The 16,746-nt window shown below is 49.1% G+C and overlaps 1 protein-coding gene across 1 annotated transcript in view; it reads left to right on the top strand.

Moving 5' to 3' along the window:
• Positions 1-1,474: 1,474 nt before the first annotated feature.
• cep120 (centrosomal protein 120) overlaps positions 1,475-16,746 on the top strand; it is a gene marked incomplete at its 5' end in the record, with an annotated part of 21,187 nt that continues 5,915 nt past the window's right edge. Inside the window, 18 exons of the mRNA XM_080532978.1 lie at positions 1,475-1,523; positions 2,211-2,367; positions 2,751-2,865; positions 3,176-3,320; positions 3,643-3,788; positions 4,447-4,644; positions 5,594-5,830; positions 6,543-6,741; positions 7,232-7,409; positions 8,051-8,200; positions 9,051-9,233; positions 10,056-10,152; positions 10,581-10,754; positions 11,800-11,889; positions 12,804-12,896; positions 13,641-13,802; positions 16,298-16,420; positions 16,644-16,742. Of these exons, the coding sequence (XP_080389104.1) occupies positions 1,475-1,523; positions 2,211-2,367; positions 2,751-2,865; positions 3,176-3,320; positions 3,643-3,788; positions 4,447-4,644; positions 5,594-5,830; positions 6,543-6,741; positions 7,232-7,409; positions 8,051-8,200; positions 9,051-9,233; positions 10,056-10,152; positions 10,581-10,754; positions 11,800-11,889; positions 12,804-12,896; positions 13,641-13,802; positions 16,298-16,420; positions 16,644-16,742 (2,595 nt within the window). The remainder of the gene's footprint in view (positions 1,524-2,210; positions 2,368-2,750; positions 2,866-3,175; positions 3,321-3,642; positions 3,789-4,446; positions 4,645-5,593; positions 5,831-6,542; positions 6,742-7,231; positions 7,410-8,050; positions 8,201-9,050; positions 9,234-10,055; positions 10,153-10,580; positions 10,755-11,799; positions 11,890-12,803; positions 12,897-13,640; positions 13,803-16,297; positions 16,421-16,643; positions 16,743-16,746) is intronic.

The following is a 16,746-nucleotide window of genomic DNA, read 5'->3' as shown; positions in this document are numbered from 1 at the left end:
ATTCCCCCCCCCCCCCCCCCCCCCCCCGGTGCCATATAGAATTGTGGCTGGGGAGGCTGGTGGAGGTAGAAATCGGAGGACGGGCTCCCTGTAACACATGGGATGGAATAAAGAATAGTGTCAAACATGAGGGTTTGATAGCGTTCCGCATTCCATTCCATGCATTGCAACAAGCCCGTCCTCCGATTTCTACCTCCACCAGCCTCCCGTGTGGTGTATATATTCTGTATATAATCATGATGGCAGAGTATTTACATGCTTATGTATGTAGGTTTGTTTGTTTTCATTTCAATGCATCGTACGGTGATCTACACACCACGTCATGTGCATAACTGTAGTTTAAGTGGTTGTTTTATTACTTGAATTAGTGCTACAAACTCTGTTTACAAGTGTTTGACATCTTGAGGAACACTCTTTCGACCTGATCAGCTAACTCACCCACACACAGTGTCAAGTTGCTTCGAAAATGGATTACACATTGAAACTGCAGTTGCTTTTTTATACTGTATATGCCTTAATTCATATGTTTGGCAATCAGAATTAAAGAAAAGGATGTTTATATAACATCTTGTGTTTTGTCTGCTTTATCCTAATGCAATAAGAAATGTTATCCTCATAGGTTTCTGGCCACATATGACGCATTTGTTTCTCTCTGCCTCTTGCGATTGATTTCCTGCCTATTAAATTCAAGAAAGAGTTGATTTAAAAGTAGGTTTAGTATGATAGAGGACAGAGGTATCTTGGCCGGTAAAAGATTGTATGCATAAGTGTCTGCCCTGTCTTATATGTTTGTACTTATTATAAATATATTGATATATTGATCTCATATTACGCATATTAAGGCCATATATACTGTAAGTGTTTGACTGTTATTTCCCACTGCTACAAACATCAAAGAATTTCCATTTGCCACCGCCCTTAACACGCCTGCTGTTCGCCTCCCCAGACAGCAGAGGGCGGTAGTGATCTGCCTGCTGTTCACCTCCCCGGCCAGCAGGGGGCGGTAGTGATCTGCCTGCTGTTCACCTCCCCAGCCAGCAGGGGGCGGTAGTGATCTGCCTGCTGTTCGCCTCCCCAGCCAGCAGGGGACGGTAGTGACCTGCCTGCTGTTCGCCTCCCCAGACAGCAGAGGGCAGTAGTGACCCCCCTACGTCCACCTCAAACCTTTGCGATTTTGAACGAAGGGGGTGGCGGCAAATGTCAACAACAAAGCGGGGAGGGGACCCAACAGTCTGTTTCCTTGTCGACAAGACAGCTTTTATGGTCTAGAAACATAGAAACTGGGTTACAGCAGGGTTAGGAGGGGTGGGGTTTGTCTCACACGTTTGGCAGCTAAAACCTTCCCGAGGATTGCAAAGCTTAGTTGTGTACATAGACAGCTAGCTAGCTAGCCGGCTGGGCTGAGCTGATCTTGCTGGTGGACATCTTCAGACATCTTCAGTCTCTCTCTCATCTTCTGCTCATCCATGTCATCATGGCTTCCAAGTCGGACCAGCTCCTCGTCGTGGTGTCCATCCTGGAAGGTAAAGAGACCCTAACCCTAACCCTAGATACGGTAGTCAAGCCAGGACATGATTCTCCATAGCAACATCACGGGGTGCGTTCGTACATCTGCTCTGAGAGCGCCGGAGAGCACACTGAGGTCAACGTCATAAATGGACCAAGGGATTTGATTGGACAAGAGGCCATTCCATGAGTGCTGATCCGATTTCCAGAGCGTGTTTACGAACGCACCCAGAATAACGAACCAAGCTGTCACAATATACTTAGCTTAGCTAGCTAGCATAATGTTATGTTATGCAACTGTGCTATATAATATATGTGTTACTACTGTATAACTAGCTGCTGGTAGACAATAAGCCTCATATGAACTGTTGCTATAATGAGATGCTCCAAAGTTGCTTCATCAACAGTACAACTACTAGCTAAACTAGCCAGCCACTGGTCCCAATCCTAGGCTGCCTGACATCCATCTAGCTGGATACCTAGTGGTCATAGGCAGCCTGTCAGCCAGTTAGCAGTTCGCTACAATCTGTCTAGGTCCAATATTCGGTTGTGTGAGAGCCATGTCAGACATACAGAAGCCTGAAGTGTCGACTTTGGCTCCAGTCAAGATAAGTTAGGTTACAACCAGCTAGTCCCTACTCCCTACATATACACATACTGCAGCTATCGACATCTCTGTCTGTATCCATCCACCACCCCCCCAGGTCGTCAGTTCCCCAAGAGCCAGCGCCACCAGCTGATCGTGCAGGCCAGGTTTGACGGGGAGCAGCTGGCCACAGACCCGGTGGACCACAAGGACCATCCTCAGTTCGCCACCGAGCTGGCCTGGGAGCTGGACCGCAGGACGCTGCACCAGCACCGGTCAGTCACTGGTCACAGCTAAGGGGGCGTTGCACACTACAGGGCTAACCCAAACCATACTCTGCCGGTTCTGATATTTTCCTTTGATGTCGTTTCCAGCACTTCCAGAGTTGTACTTGTAGCAGCTACGATGATAGATAACGTAACCAGGCCGGCCCAGTACAGCCCAGCTCGGTTCGGCTGTGTTGTGTGAATTAGCCGGGTTCTAGTGTTCTGTGTTGTTCATATAATTGGGTTTAATTTCATTGAGCATTGTGACTTTTCTGACATTTAAGCATCAGTGATTGCAGATACACCCGTGCACATCTATTAAGACTTGTTCTTGTTGCTGTAGTTGTAGATTATCACGTCAATTCTGTGGTTTGCTGATTCTGTCCCCACAGACTGCAGCGGACACCCATCAAGCTACAGTGTTACTCTGTCGATACGACCACATCAGCTAAAGAATGTGTTGGATATATTATCCTTGACTTGCGATCTGTGCAGGAAATTAAACAGGTAAGCTCCTTCTGTAAGCTTGTGTGTGTGTGTGTGTGTGTGTGTGTGTGTGCGTGTGTGCTTGCGTGAGGGTGGGTGTGGGTGGGTGTGCGTGTGCGTGTGACGTGTGCGTGTGTGTGTGTGTGTGTGTGTGTGCGTGCGACGTGTGTGTGTGGGTGGGTGTGGGTGTGTGTGTGTGTGTGTGTGTGACGTGTGTGTGTGTGTGTGTGTGTGTGTGTGTGTGTGTGCGTGGGTGTGTGTGTCTGTCTGTGTGTCAGTCAGTCAGTCACACCAGCTACTACAGTAATGTGTTGTTTGTGTGTCTTCTCAGGATCCTAAGTGGTACCCGTTACTGAGCAGCAAGTACACCAAGCAGAAGCCTGCTATCCTGCTGGCCGCGGTCCTGGAGAACGACTCCAAACCGGCCCAGCTGACGCCAGAACGCTTCAAAGCCAAGAAGGCTCCGCCCAGGCAAGGTAAGGAGTGTGTAGATAGACACAGTTATAATATCATGACACTACCTATGCTCCAGGGGGAGGCTGGTGGAGGTAAAAGTCGGAGGAAAGACTCATTGTAATGCATGGGATGGAATAAGGAACGCTTGTAAACAAGTGTGATTGATTGCATTTACAATGAGCCCATCCTACGATTCCTGCCACCACAAGCCTCCCCTGCTCTTTTACTTTTCACTAAAACCTGTTGTTCCATCTATTGATCTTTGGAGAATAGAGGTGGCAACTTTTACGTTACGTTGTCTGGGGAGGTTTCTGGTGTTTAACAAGCGTCTCCTTGGTGTAGGGTCGCCAGTAAACAGCCTCCTGCCAGCCAGGCTAGAGGCGGTTCTGAAGGAGGAGGAGGGATACCACCAGATAGGACCTCCAGATCACTGCACCGACCTGTTTGTGCTGTCTGTTACCGTAGCCTTCGCTACCAAGCTGGAACAGGTAAAGTAGTCCCTGCAGAAGCACTGTGTTTAATATCTACATGTTATAACAACCGGTCAGTCTGGGTGTGTATGTATGTACCTTTAGATTGGTATGGTTCCTCACTGTGTACTCCAAAAATATAATGAGAAATTTGTCTGGATGCTTCATTGATTCGCTGTATTCAGTGTTGGCAGATTGGGCGCATTCCCGCCCAATTGGGCTACTTATGATCACACTGGGCGGTTTTTAGACTGTGGTTAGGCTGGAAAACAATCCCATCTGGCAACACTGGCTGTATTTCCTGGAAGATGATGTATAGTGTCCCTCTTGAGACCTCTTCGTCCCCTCTACCCCCCCTGTACAGTTTCTTTACAGTAAATAATTACATTTAAAAAGATCTTAATTCCGGCTCCTTCTAGCATTATGACTGCCCAATAACCTCTGGTAATCCCGAGCAGGGATTATTGTTTCTTGCTATGACGGACGGATGGATAGATGATTCACTTACTTAGACAAATGTATTTGTTGGAAGTCGCTTTGGATAAAGGCGTCTGCTTGCCAAATGCCAAAAATGTAATGTTTGGTTGTTGTAACTGTAAGCAGAACTGAATCCCCTGTGTAATATCAATTGCTTGTTGTGTGTGTTTGTTGTGTGTGTTTGTTGTGTGTGTTCCAGTTGATCCCCAGCACCATGAAGCTGGCGGGCGAAGGGTCCGACTTCTTCTTCTACTACACCCTGCTGGGTAATGACATCACCAGCGAGCCCTTCCAGAACCTTCTGAGCCCCAGCTTCGAGCCGGAGCGAGCCACCGTCAGGATCCGCAGCTCGGACCAGGCCCTCCGAGCCTTCCTCAGCCACCAGCCCAGTCTGCAGGTACTGCTCACTGTCCTCGCTCTGTCTGTCTGTCTCTCTGTCTCTGTGTGTCTCTCTCTGTCTCTCTGTCTGTTTCTCTCTCTCTGTCTCTTTCTCTCTCTCTGTCTGTCTCTCTCTGTCGCTCTATCTCTCTCTTTCTCTCTCTCTCTCTGTCTCTCTCACTCTCTCTGTCTCTCTCTCTCTCTCTCTCTCTCTCTCTTTCTCCCTCTCTGTGTCTCTCTGTCTCTCTGTCTCTCTGTGTCACTCTCACTCTGTCGCTCTATCTCTCTCTCTGTCTCTTTCTCTCTCTCTTTCTGTCTGTCTCTGTGTCTCTCTCTGTCGCTCTATCTCTCTCTGTCTCTTTCTCTCCCTCTCTCTGTCTCTCTCTCTCTCTCTCGATCTCTCTCTCTGTCTCTCTCTCTCTGCCCCTCTCCCTCTGTCTTTCTTTCTCTATTTTCATGTCATTCTCTCTGTCTCTCTCTCTGTGTTTCTATTTCTGTCTCTCTCTCTCTATTCTTTTCTGTGCTAACTCATCATAAGATGCTCCAGAACCCTCTGTCAAATGGCACCATTGTTTAGGGATTGTTCCTCATGGTTTAGTTCCGCCAGGGAAGTAGGTATGTGACCAGGGAAGTAGGTATGTGACCTGTTGAGGCTGGTGGAGGTAGAAAGCAGAAGTTGGGCTCATTGTAATTTATGGAATGAGGAACGATATCAAACGTGTGTGTGTGTGTCTGTGTCTGTGTCTGTGTCTGTCTGTCTCTCTGTCTGTCTGTCTCTCTGCCTGTCTCTCTGTCTGTCTGTCTCTCTGTCTGTGTCTGTGTCTCTGTCTGTCTGTGTCTGTGTCTGTCTCTCTGTCTCTGTCTGTGTCTGTGTCTGTCTCTCTGTCTGTCTGTCTATGTCTGTCTCTGTCTCTCTGTCTGTCTCTCTGTCTCTGTCTGTCTGTCTCTGTGTCTGCGTGGTCCACCAGATCCACCTGTGCTGTGGGAACCACTCCCTGGGCAGCACCGAGGTGTCCCTGGCCGGGCTTGCCCGCAGCCACGTGGACCTGGAGAGGCAGGTGGCCACGGTGGAGGGGGCCTTCGTCCTAAACCCCCCCAACAGAACCAAGCAGAACCTGAACCTGAACCAGCCCGCCATACCCCTGGACCTGCACCCCACCGTAGGGGTGTCTGTCACCCTCAGGAGAGAGGCTCTCACTGTGCAGGTAACTACCCTACACCGTAGACCTTAGACCCTAGACCCTACACCCTACTCCCTAGCTCCTACTCCCTACACCCTACTCCCTACTACCTACACCCTACACCTTACACCCTGCACCCTAGACCGTACTCCCTACACCCTGCACCCTAGGCCCTACACCCTACAGTCGAACCCCTACCCCCTACCCCCTACAGCCCATCCTACACCCTAAACTGCTGCACCCTGAACCTACAGCATACTTGATCTTGGGATGTGCACGTCCCATCCCATGCGTGTGTGGGGAGCATGCAGCGTCTGGCCTGTAGGGGGAGCTACAGGACTGCGGTGGAGGGTGGGTGGTGGGATAAATGGGTGCTGACTGCCGGCTCTCACTGCACAGATAACTACCCTACAGGCCTTCCCTGCAGTACGTAACCCAAATCAACCCCTAGTCTATATTAAATGGTAAATGGACTGACTTATATAGCGCCTTTATCCAAAGCGGTTTACAAAGGCCTCTCATTCACCCATTCACACACACATTCACACACCAATGGCGGCCAATGCCGGCCCGCTCATTGGGAGCAATTTGGGGTTAAGTGTCTTGCCCAAGGACACTTCGACATGTGGCCAGCCGGGGCTCGAACCGCCGATCTGCCAACCTTGTGATCATTAGACGGCGGCTCTACCTCCTGCGCCACAGCCCCCCATATTACACACTTTTCTAACCACCCCAGGCTCCGGGGAAGAGCAGGGCCGCCCTCCCTGCCCTCCCCCCGACTCCTCCCCCCGCTGAACGGAGGCTCCGGACCCCCTCCCCTGGCAGGGCGTCCCCCGTGGAGCCCCCCAGGCCCCAGGCAGCGCCGGCGGCCACCGAGAGCGACGCAGAGAGCCTGCAGGACGACGCAGGACAGCAGGCCCGACACGCTCCACACGGTAGGCGGGTGTTTCTCAAAATCTCTCGGTGGTTAGGTGTCGCTGCTAGCTGCTAGCTGTAGTTCTGGGAACCCATTCGTCATACCGACACGCAGCCCAGTCTGCAGGTACTGCTGTCTCGCTGTCTTCATCTCTCTCTCTATCTCTCTCTCTCTATGTGTGTGTCTCTCTCTCTCTCTCTCTCTCTCTCTCTCTCTCTCTCTCTCTCTCTTAGTGTGTGTGTCTCTCTCTCTGTGTCTCTCTCTCTCTCTCTCTCTCTTTGTGTGTGTCTCTCTCTCTCTGTGTGTCTCTCTCTCTCTGTGTCTCTCTCTCTCTCTGTCTCTCTCTCTGCCCCCCAGACACACAGATACAAAGTATGTCGAGTTTGTAGCTGCTGAAGTGAACATAGGCGTGTAACCAGCAGGACTAATATTGCCCTTCCTGTGCTTGTCTCTAGCTCCAGCCCCGGCCTCTGCCCCTTCTCCTGCCCCGTCCCCATCCCCTGTCCCAGCCCCTGTCCAGGTGGTGGTGGAGGTGGTGGAGGACGTGCCTGAGGGTGGGCTGTCCTCCGTCAGTGTGTCGGCCCCTAAGATCTCCATCCCCTCCTCCGCCCACCACTACTGCTTCTCCATGGACCTGCGCAGCGTCAGAGACCTCACCCTGGGCTTCCCGGTCAGCTGCATGCTCAGGTACAGGCGTGTACTGTTAGAGGAGTCATACTGATGATCATGATAATAAACCTGATTTGTAAAGGACCGTTCATACTGTACAGCTCAACTATACAGCCACTTTTATTTGGAGAAGCACATGATATGACCTTTACAGAAGTGTTTTTAGTCAGCTTGAAAATGTACCAGAAATATGACAGTGTACACACAACTCTACCTCCTGTCCTGTCCCCTCCTCTCCTCTCCTCTCCTCTCCTCTCCTCTCCTCTCCTCTCCTCTCCTCTCCTCTCCTCTCCTCTCCTCTCCTCTACTCTACTCTCCTCTCCCGCCCCGTCCTGTCCTGTCCTCCCCTGTCTTCTCCTCTCCTCTCCTCTCCTCTCCTCTTATCTCCTCTCCTCTTCTCCCCTCTCCTCTCCTCCCCTATCCTCTCCCCTCCTATCCTCTCCTCCCCTTTCCTCTCCTCCCTTGTCCTCTTATCTCCTCTCCTCTTATCTCCTCTCCTCTTCTCCCCTGTCCTCTCCTCCCCTGTCCTCTCCTCTTCTCCCCTGTCCTCCCCTCCTATCCTATCCTCCCCTCTCCTCTCCTCTCCTCTCCTCCCCTCCCCTCTCCTCCCCTGTCCTCTCCTCTCCTCTCCCGCCCCCCCCCCCCCCCCCCCCTCCCAGGTATGCGTACCAGTTCTTTGGCAGCGCGGCGCCCATCATGACCAACCCCCCGGTGGAGGTGAAGAGGAACATGGAGGTGTTCCTGCCTCAGTCCTACTGCGCCTTTGACTTTGCCACCCTGCAGCACCAGCTCCAGGACACCTTCCTCAGGTCAGTCCGGTCGGATTCACATAACCCAGAATCAATCAGAATAGTGAAAACAGGGGCGCTTAGGTGGCGTAGCGGGTTAAGCGCTGACCATGTAACCGCAGGGTCCCCGGTTCGATTCCGGCCGGGGACATATCCTGCATGTCATCCCTCCTCTCTCTCTCACCCATCCTTCCTGTCTAAATCTTCACTGTAACTGTCAATAAAAATGAAAAATATGAGTGGGACTGCCCCACTCAGAAAAAAGAACTTAGTGAAAACACCACCGCTCATCCGTGATCAGACTTCGCTGAGGTGCTGGAGCTGAAGAGTATCAAATACAGTGAAAAAAAGCAGCATTCAGCACACTCAAATCTGTGCAAAAGTCATTCTTTTATTGCAAGCTTTCGGTCTTCATGCCTGAAGAAGGTCTACGACCGAAAGCTTGCGATAAAATAATGGTTTTTTTGCACAGATTTGAGTGTGTGAATGCTGCTTTATTCACTCTATTTAATAATCCAGAAACAAAAGTCAAAAAGACTTTTCTCTGTTCTTTCAGGGATTTGTCTTTAGTAGATACAGGATTATGACGTGTCACCAGAGCATGTGGTCCTGCTGTGTTGTGTCCTGCTACGTATACTACAGTGGAGGCTGGTAGAGGTAGAATTCGGAGGACGGGGCTCATTGTAATGGATGGACCGGCATTAGGAATTCCTCTTTCCGTGGTTCCATGCATTACAAATGACCCCGTCCTCCGATTTCTCCCTCCACCAGCCTCCACTGGGTTATCCCACTGCTTTGTAGCATGGCCAGATAGTTAGGGTTGGTACTTGGTGTGTTGTTGATGTATTCTCTCTCTCTCTGGTGGGTCTAGGGTGCCCCTAGTGGTGGAGATGTGGCATCGCGACCCCAGCAGCAGGGACGTCCTCCTGGGGACAGTCAGTATCCAGCTGTCTCACCTCCTCACGGCAGAGAAGAGCCGCTTCCTGGGAGCCAGCGGCCAGCAGCACTGGAGACAGACCTACTCTGATAGGATACCTGTCCTTAAGGCCCAGGGGTACGACCATTACTACTACTACTACTAGTTAGTTACTATTACTGTTACTAGTTACATCTGGAGACAGACCTACTCTGATAAGATACCTGTCCTCAAGACTCAGGGGTACGACCATTACTACTACTAGTTAGTTACTATTACTATTACTATTACTAGTTACATCTGGAGACAGACCTACTCTGATAGGATTATGGATACCTGTCCTTAAGACTCAGGGGTACGACCATTACTACTACTAGTAGTTAGTTAGTTACTATTACTAGTTACATCTGGCCAGCAGCTCTGGAGACAGACCTACTCTGATAGGATACCTGTTCTCAGGTACCAACTACTACCTTTATAATTACCATAACTAGCACTACTACTACTACTAATAATAATAATACTATCTGGGTTCTCATCAGGATTTATGAACAGCGTGGCTGTTATGTTAGAGTGCAGTTCTCTATATGTTTGCTAGATGGCGCTCTTGTCTGCCTCCTGACTGCTTGGTTGAGGTAGTGTTGGTTCAGCTGGGATGAATCTTCCCAGGCCGAGTGAGAAGGTAGCAGATCTGTGTTATCTTAAAACCCTGAGAGACTGTGTGTGTGTGTGTGTGTGCGTGTGTGTGTGTGTGTGTGTGTGTGTGTGTGTGTGTCTCTGTCTCTGTCTCTGTCTCTCTCTCTCTGTGTGTGTCTGTGTCTGTGTCTGTCTCTGTCTCTGTCTCTGTCTCTGTCTCTCTGTCTGTGTCTGTGTCTGTGTGTGTGTGTCTGTGTGTGTGTGTGTGTGTGTGTGTGTGTGTGTTTGTGTGTGTGTGTGTGTGTGTGTGTCGTCCCTCCCCAGGCCCAGTGAGAAGGTGGCAGAGCTGTGTTACGTTATGACCCTGGAGGACCTGGGCTTGGTCAAGGCCCAGGAGATCTTCATCTCTGACTCCTCACAGGTATGATATGCTAACATGCTAACCACAGGTACATTATGATATGCTATCGCTAAATGCTAACCATAGGTACATTATGATATGCTACCGCTAAATGCTAACCAGAGTTACAGTATGGTATGCTAACACTACATGCTAACCACAGGTAGAGTATGAAATGCTACCGCTACATGCTAACAGGTAACATCGGTTACAATAGTGCTCTATATTTCTACATGTAGAGATGGACCACTTAGCCACCACGCCATTTAGCATTTCCTACACATTAGCCCGCAGAATTAGAATTGATGGACAGTCCCATATTTGGTGTTTCAAATTAGTCAAGGGGGTTATGTCTATATGTTCTATAATTAGTATTTCTGTGTTGACCTGTAGTGTGATAGAGACAAGAACAGAACATGACCTGACCAGATGATCTTGTGTTGTGACAGACTGGGAACCCTGTGCCCCAGAAGGCGGCCCCCCCTCCCAGACCACCCCCCAGCAGTGGCGGCCTCCTGCCCCCCACGGGACCCCACCCTGAGCCCAGGGAGACCCTGGAGTACAGGGCAGCCATGGAGCTGGAGATGTGGAAGGAGATGCAGGAGGACCTCTTCGACGACCAGGTAGGGTTAATAATACCACAGCTAACAGGGTTAACACCTCCTCGGTCTACAGTACGACCTTTCAGCCATGTCTTTTGTCTCTTTTCTGTCTGCCGCAATAACACGGGCCTCCCACGGGTCCTTGAAATCCATGAAAGTTTGTGAATTTGAGGGAGAAATTTTTTTTCTGTATTGCTTAACTTAACACATATTTCACAATATATTGTTTTGCTGTGCTGTGGTAGAGAAGGCAAGAGACCATCTAGTGTTCACACATTCAAGCCTCTCTTTTCAATTGTTGCCTGTGAGCGGATAGTTCCTGTTATTATCTAAATTCTCATCTAGTTCTGTCTCAAACTATGCCGTGTTTGGTCCTTGAAGTTGAGGGAATTGAGTCTTGGAAGTCCTTGAAAGGTGCTTGAATTTGATGTTTCAGAGGGTGTGGGAACCCTGTGTACAACTCCTCCTCCGGCTAGCTCCATCTGGGTGATCAGAGTCAGGCTGGAGGATGTTAAATCTTACATACTGTACATAAGGTCCCAAATGTCAATTGGTCTATCTTTATTTTGTATTTTCGTTTCTATTTTATTTTAGCCTGGTAATTCAATTGTCACTTTATTTCCTTGTTGTTGTTTTGTGGTCTGAGGTTCTTCTTTCATGCCTAAATTTCCCCCCTCAGGGATCAATAAAGTATCGACCGTGTCTCTCTATCTCTATCTCTTATCTTTCTGAACAGCACGCTCACGTTAGGTGGCACTATAGCTGTTCTGGTTAAGTGGTCGCATCACAATCAAACAGTACCGTGACTTACCGTAAACATCTCGAGACAAACATAGCACGCTTGTATAGAAAACTCCGGGATACTATAAATATGTCTATTTACGCTGGATTGTTGAATGTGATGTTTGTATTTAACATTCGAGACGTTCGTGTGTTTCCTTGGCCGTCCCCGGTGACATTCCACTTTACCAGTGTATACACAGAGGCTGCCAGTTATAGCATTACGGTGTTTGCTTAACTCATGTTGTTGTTTACTAAAACCGATGTTGTGTCTTCTCCTCCTCAGCTGAAGAAGAAGGAGCTGAGTCACATGCAGGCCCTGGCAGAGGAGTGGAAGAAGAGAGACCGTGAGAGAGAAGCTCTGGTCAAGAAAAAGGTAAACTTACCACCTTAACCTTCTACAAGAAACTGCCAAAAAACTGTTTGAATAGTTACAACAACAGATCGTTTTTCTCCAAAAATATAGTTGCATGGTTCCCCTACGATCTCCTACGGTCTTGTATATGATACCAGGAGATAAGGCGCAGTGGAGCAGTTTAAGGAGACACTGGTTAGGTTAGGCTAACGCTATTTTCCATTTAGATTAGATTCAACTTAACTTAGCCAACAGTCTACAAACAGTTTACAACAACAGATCCCCAAGAAAGTTACAACAACAGATCATTCCTCTCAAAAAATATAGTTTCATGGTTCCCTTTCGATCTTCTACGGTCTTGTTTAAATATGTGACGGCAGTTGGTGAAAGGGGGAACAAGTCGGCCACCGACCAAATGTTCAGACTTTTATTCAGAAAAATTTAAATAAATTGGACCGGGAAAATTTAAGCTCATTTGTGGGTGGTGACTTAATTTATTTCAAATCACCTTTAAAAGAGTGTTGATTTAAAACACATTGTTTTAGGGAAATGTTGTTGAAAATCAACGGCACACTCGCTAGTCAAGCCTAAATATTGCGATGCGATGGATTCGGTGAGTTACCAGGAGATGTTGGTGGAGGAGCAGTTTAAGAAGACACCGGTTGGGGGCGTCGACCATGTAACCGCAGGGTTCTCGGTTCGATTCTGGCCGCGGACATCTCCTGCATGTCATCCGTCCTCTCTCTCTCTCACCCATCGTTCCTGTCAAATCTCTACTGTCTCTATCGCAATAAAAAAAATATACAAAAAAATGAGTGGGACTGCCCCACCCCAGAAACAATAACACTGACCAAGGCACTGGTTAGCTTCGAGGCTAACGCTAATTCTCCATAGGTATCCATGGTGACAGTGCTGTGTGTGTTGTGTTTGGCCAGGAGGTGGAGTACGGTGTGCTGGAGGAGCAGCTCCAGAGGACCCTGGCAGACCTGGAGAGGAGGGAGAAGCAGCTGGCCCACACGGAGATGGAGGTGAGGCCTTAACTGCTCCTCCTGAGACATTACCACCCCCCAGAACTACGTCTCCTGAGACAGCTGCTTTTCCCCTATACTATGCCTCCTAAGACTCTACTGCCCCCCTTGTACTGTCTCTCCAGCAATTTTCTTTTTTTTAAATAGACATTTTCATGACTGCCAGTGGCCCCTGGCCTGAGCTAGATTACGCCTCCTGCTAGAACTGGTAAATTGATGATTCACTTCCTTAGTCAAATGTATTGATTGTAAGTCGCTTTGGAATAAGGCGTCTGCTAAATGCCAAACATGTAAATGTAAATGTAAAAGGTGAGGCCCTCTGGAGCCCCAGTGGCTCCGGGGAACCTAAATAACCTTCCAGAATGGAGAAACCGACAGCAGGCGTAATGATTATCTATTCACGATTACACGGTTAGAGAATGAATCCCATTCATACAAAAGAAATTAGATTAACCCTTAGAAGCCCAGTCCAAGGTGACCCCAAATAACATTTAAACACCAGTTAACAGTTAATAACAGTTAAACACCAGAGTTATAAAATGTGTTAAAAAATAAATACACGTTGGGCGAGTGTGTGTGTCTGTGTCTGTGTCTGTGTGTCTGTGTCTGTGTCTGTGTGTCTGTGTCTGTGTCTGTGTGGTGTGTGTGTCTGTGTCTGTGTCTGTGTGTGTCTGTCTGTGGACAGTATTTTCTCCCTGTTCTCTATCCTAACCCCTCCATGTTTGCCCCCCCGCGCGGCCCCAGACTCAGCGGCTGCAGAGGGAGATGCGTGCCGAGCATGACTTCACCATGCGTGAGCTGCAGGAGAGCGGCCGGAGGCAGCGGGAGGACTGCGCCCACCAGGTGGCGCTAGAGAGGTCAAAGGTCAAACAGCTGGAGGAGGAGCGTGGCAGGCTGCAACAGCAGGTAGGCGCTGGGGGTCGTGGTGGGGGTGGGGAGGGGAGGGGGAGGGGACTCTCAATGAGAGGTGTCCTGGGGTGACCATTGACAGCAACGGCCAACACACACACACTCACACACACACACACACACACACACACACACAGCAGGATCAGTGGACCATGTCCATCCTGTGGCTTTGTGGGACAGTAGAGAGAAGAGAGGCTGCCACTGGCACGAGGCTGACAGACATCGAGGCTTCCACCAGGACTCTGAATACCATGTCGACCCCTAGCACCTAGCCCCTAATCTCTATTCCCTAGCCCCTACTCTTTACTCCCTACTCCCTACGCCCTAATCCCTAGCTTCTACTCCCTAGCCCCTACTCCCTACTCCCATAAGCCTATCAGAGGTCCCCAGGGCCAGAGGTCAACATCACTCAGAACCGTGACCGCCCCCCCCCCCCACCCTGCTGTGACCTCTCAACCCTGACAGCCCCACCAGACCACAGGGACCAGGGGAGGCTGGTGGAGGTAGAGATCGGAGGACGGGCTCATTGTAATGCATGGAACGGAGTGAGGAATGGTGTCAAACACTTGCTAGACACAGACAGAGCAGTCGCTTAGATGGTGGTGTTTTCTTGGCCTGTCCTTACAGAACGAGAGGTCCCGTGGCCAAGTTCTGGTTAGTTAGTCTTTAGTTTTTCTCCAGTAAACATTATTTTCCAAAGGTGTCATAAAGCAGTTTTGTTCAACATCAGATTGTTTATAAAAAAATACATTAAAAAAAGAGATCAAAGTCCTTTTTACGGCGGGGTAGTAGAAGGAGTTATCCAGTAAATATTACAACCATGTGTCGAATTAACATGTTATTGTAATACTTTGAAGTGTGAGTTACAGTTGGGTATCAAGCTGTGGATCATGTTGAAACAGTGAGACTCTGATGCGTTCCAGATATGCGAGTGTGTTTTCAGTATTTAACAGAAACCCGACCCTTCCCTTTGTTTATTTATGTGCAATATGAGATAAGAGGATGGTTCTCTTTGAGTTTTTTCGAGTGTCTTCTGCCCCCCTCTCTCTCTCGCTCTCTCACACACCCCCGCCCCCCACCCCCCTTCAGCATCCTCTAGATTTTTATTTTTACAGAGAAGACAGGAAAAAAATAAAGAATCTTCACGTTTTTCACCAGTCCTCTCCTCTCGTCCTCCTCACACACAAGACAGACGGACAGACAGACAGACGGACGGACCACTTACTGAAATAGTTCTGTCTGCCGTCTCATTTTCCCAGAAAACATCTGGCCCTCTCCCGCCCTAACAAATCAAGCAAAGTAGGTTTCTGACGTCTGGAGAGAAGGCAGCTCTGAGAACCCTGCAGCCTGTCCGCCACTATAGCTCCTCTCCTCATGGCAGGAATGTATAAACATACATTTGTTCTCTGTCGACACACACACACACACACACACACACACACACACACACACACACACACACACACACACACACACACACTACCCGGTTATCAGAGAGAGCTAGATCCTCCCTGTTAGATCTCCCCTTCCTTCTCCCCTCCACACACGTGTGTGTGTGTGTGTGTGTGTGTGTGTGTGTGTGTGTGTGTGCGCACACTGTTGGCTATCGATGACAGCTATTAGAGTATTAGGTATTACATTAAGCAGCATAATGTAATCATTCACTGAGGTACACTATGTACATAACTAAGTGTCACTTAGATCATAAATCATCTGCTGTCTGTGTAGCTGGAACACTCATACGGCTGGCTGTAGGTATGTAGAACATGACACCAAGGTAACATGAAGGAATTCTTCTTCTTCTTCTTCTTCTTCTTCTTCTTCTTCTTCCTTCTTCCTTCTTCTTCTTCCTTCTTCTTCTTCTTCTTCCTTCTTCTTCTTCTTCCTTCTTCTTCTTCTTCTTCTTCTTCTTCTTCTTCTTTCTTCTTCTTCTTCCTTCTTCTTCTTCTTCTTCTTCTTTCTTCTTCTTCTTCTTCTTCTTCTTCCTTCTTCTTCTTCTTCTTTCTTCTTCTTCTTCTTCTTCCTCCTTCTCCTCCTCCCCCTCTTCCTCCTTCTCCTCCTCCCCCTCTTCCTCCTCTTCCTCATTCTCTTCCTCCTTCTCCTCCTCCTCTTCCTCCTCCCCTTCTTCCTTCTCCTCCTCTTCCTCCCCCTCTTCCTCCTCCTTCATCCTTCTCCTTCTCCTCCTCCCCCTCTTCCTCCTTCTCCTCCTCCTCTTCCTCCTCCCCTTCTTCCTTCTCCTCCTCTTCCTCCTTCTCCTCCTCCTCCTCCTCTTCCTCCTCCTTCTCCTCCTCCTTCATCCTCCTCCCCTTCTTCCTTCTCCTCCTCTTCCTCCTCTTCCTCCCCCTCTTCCTCCTCCTTCTCCTCCTCCTCCTCCTCCTCCCCTTCTTCCTTCTCCTCCTCTTCCTCCTCTTCCTCCTCCCCTTCCTCCTTCTCCTCCTTCATCCTCCTCCTCCTTCATCCTTCTCCTCCTCCTCCTCCTCCTCCTCCTCCAGATCCAGGAGGCAGACACAAAGTACAAGCAGTTGGAGAAGGAGTTCCACCAGTTCAGAGAGCAGCAGCACATCCGCCCTGAGATCAGACTCCAGTCAGAGGTCAACCTGCTCAACCTGGAGAAGGTGAGAGTAACAGCGGTCCCGGGGGTAGTGCCTAAGCTTTAGCCCGGCGGGCTAACACAGACCACGAGAGTTCGAACCCCAGTCAGTCGCATGATGAGCACATAAAAACTATAGGCTTCCCACTTCTGTGGTTGCTTTGTTATAGTGTAGATTATACATTCACAATCCAGGAGTGTTTACGAAGGACATTGTGTGTGACGTCTCTCTCTCTTTCCAATTTAAGGTGGAACTGGAGAGAAAGCTGGAGTCGACCACCAAGTCTAAACTCCATTACAAGCAGCAGTGGGGGCGTGCCTTAAAAGAACTGGCACGGTTTAAACAGGTAT

This window comes from Nansenia antarctica, assembly GCF_963989245.1.
Source record: "Nansenia antarctica genome assembly, chromosome: 5".
Classification (NCBI taxonomy): Eukaryota; Metazoa; Chordata; class Actinopteri; order Argentiniformes; family Microstomatidae; genus Nansenia; species Nansenia antarctica.
Note: the sequence above shows the minus strand (reverse complement) of the source record. Positions and strands in the feature narration are given on the sequence as shown.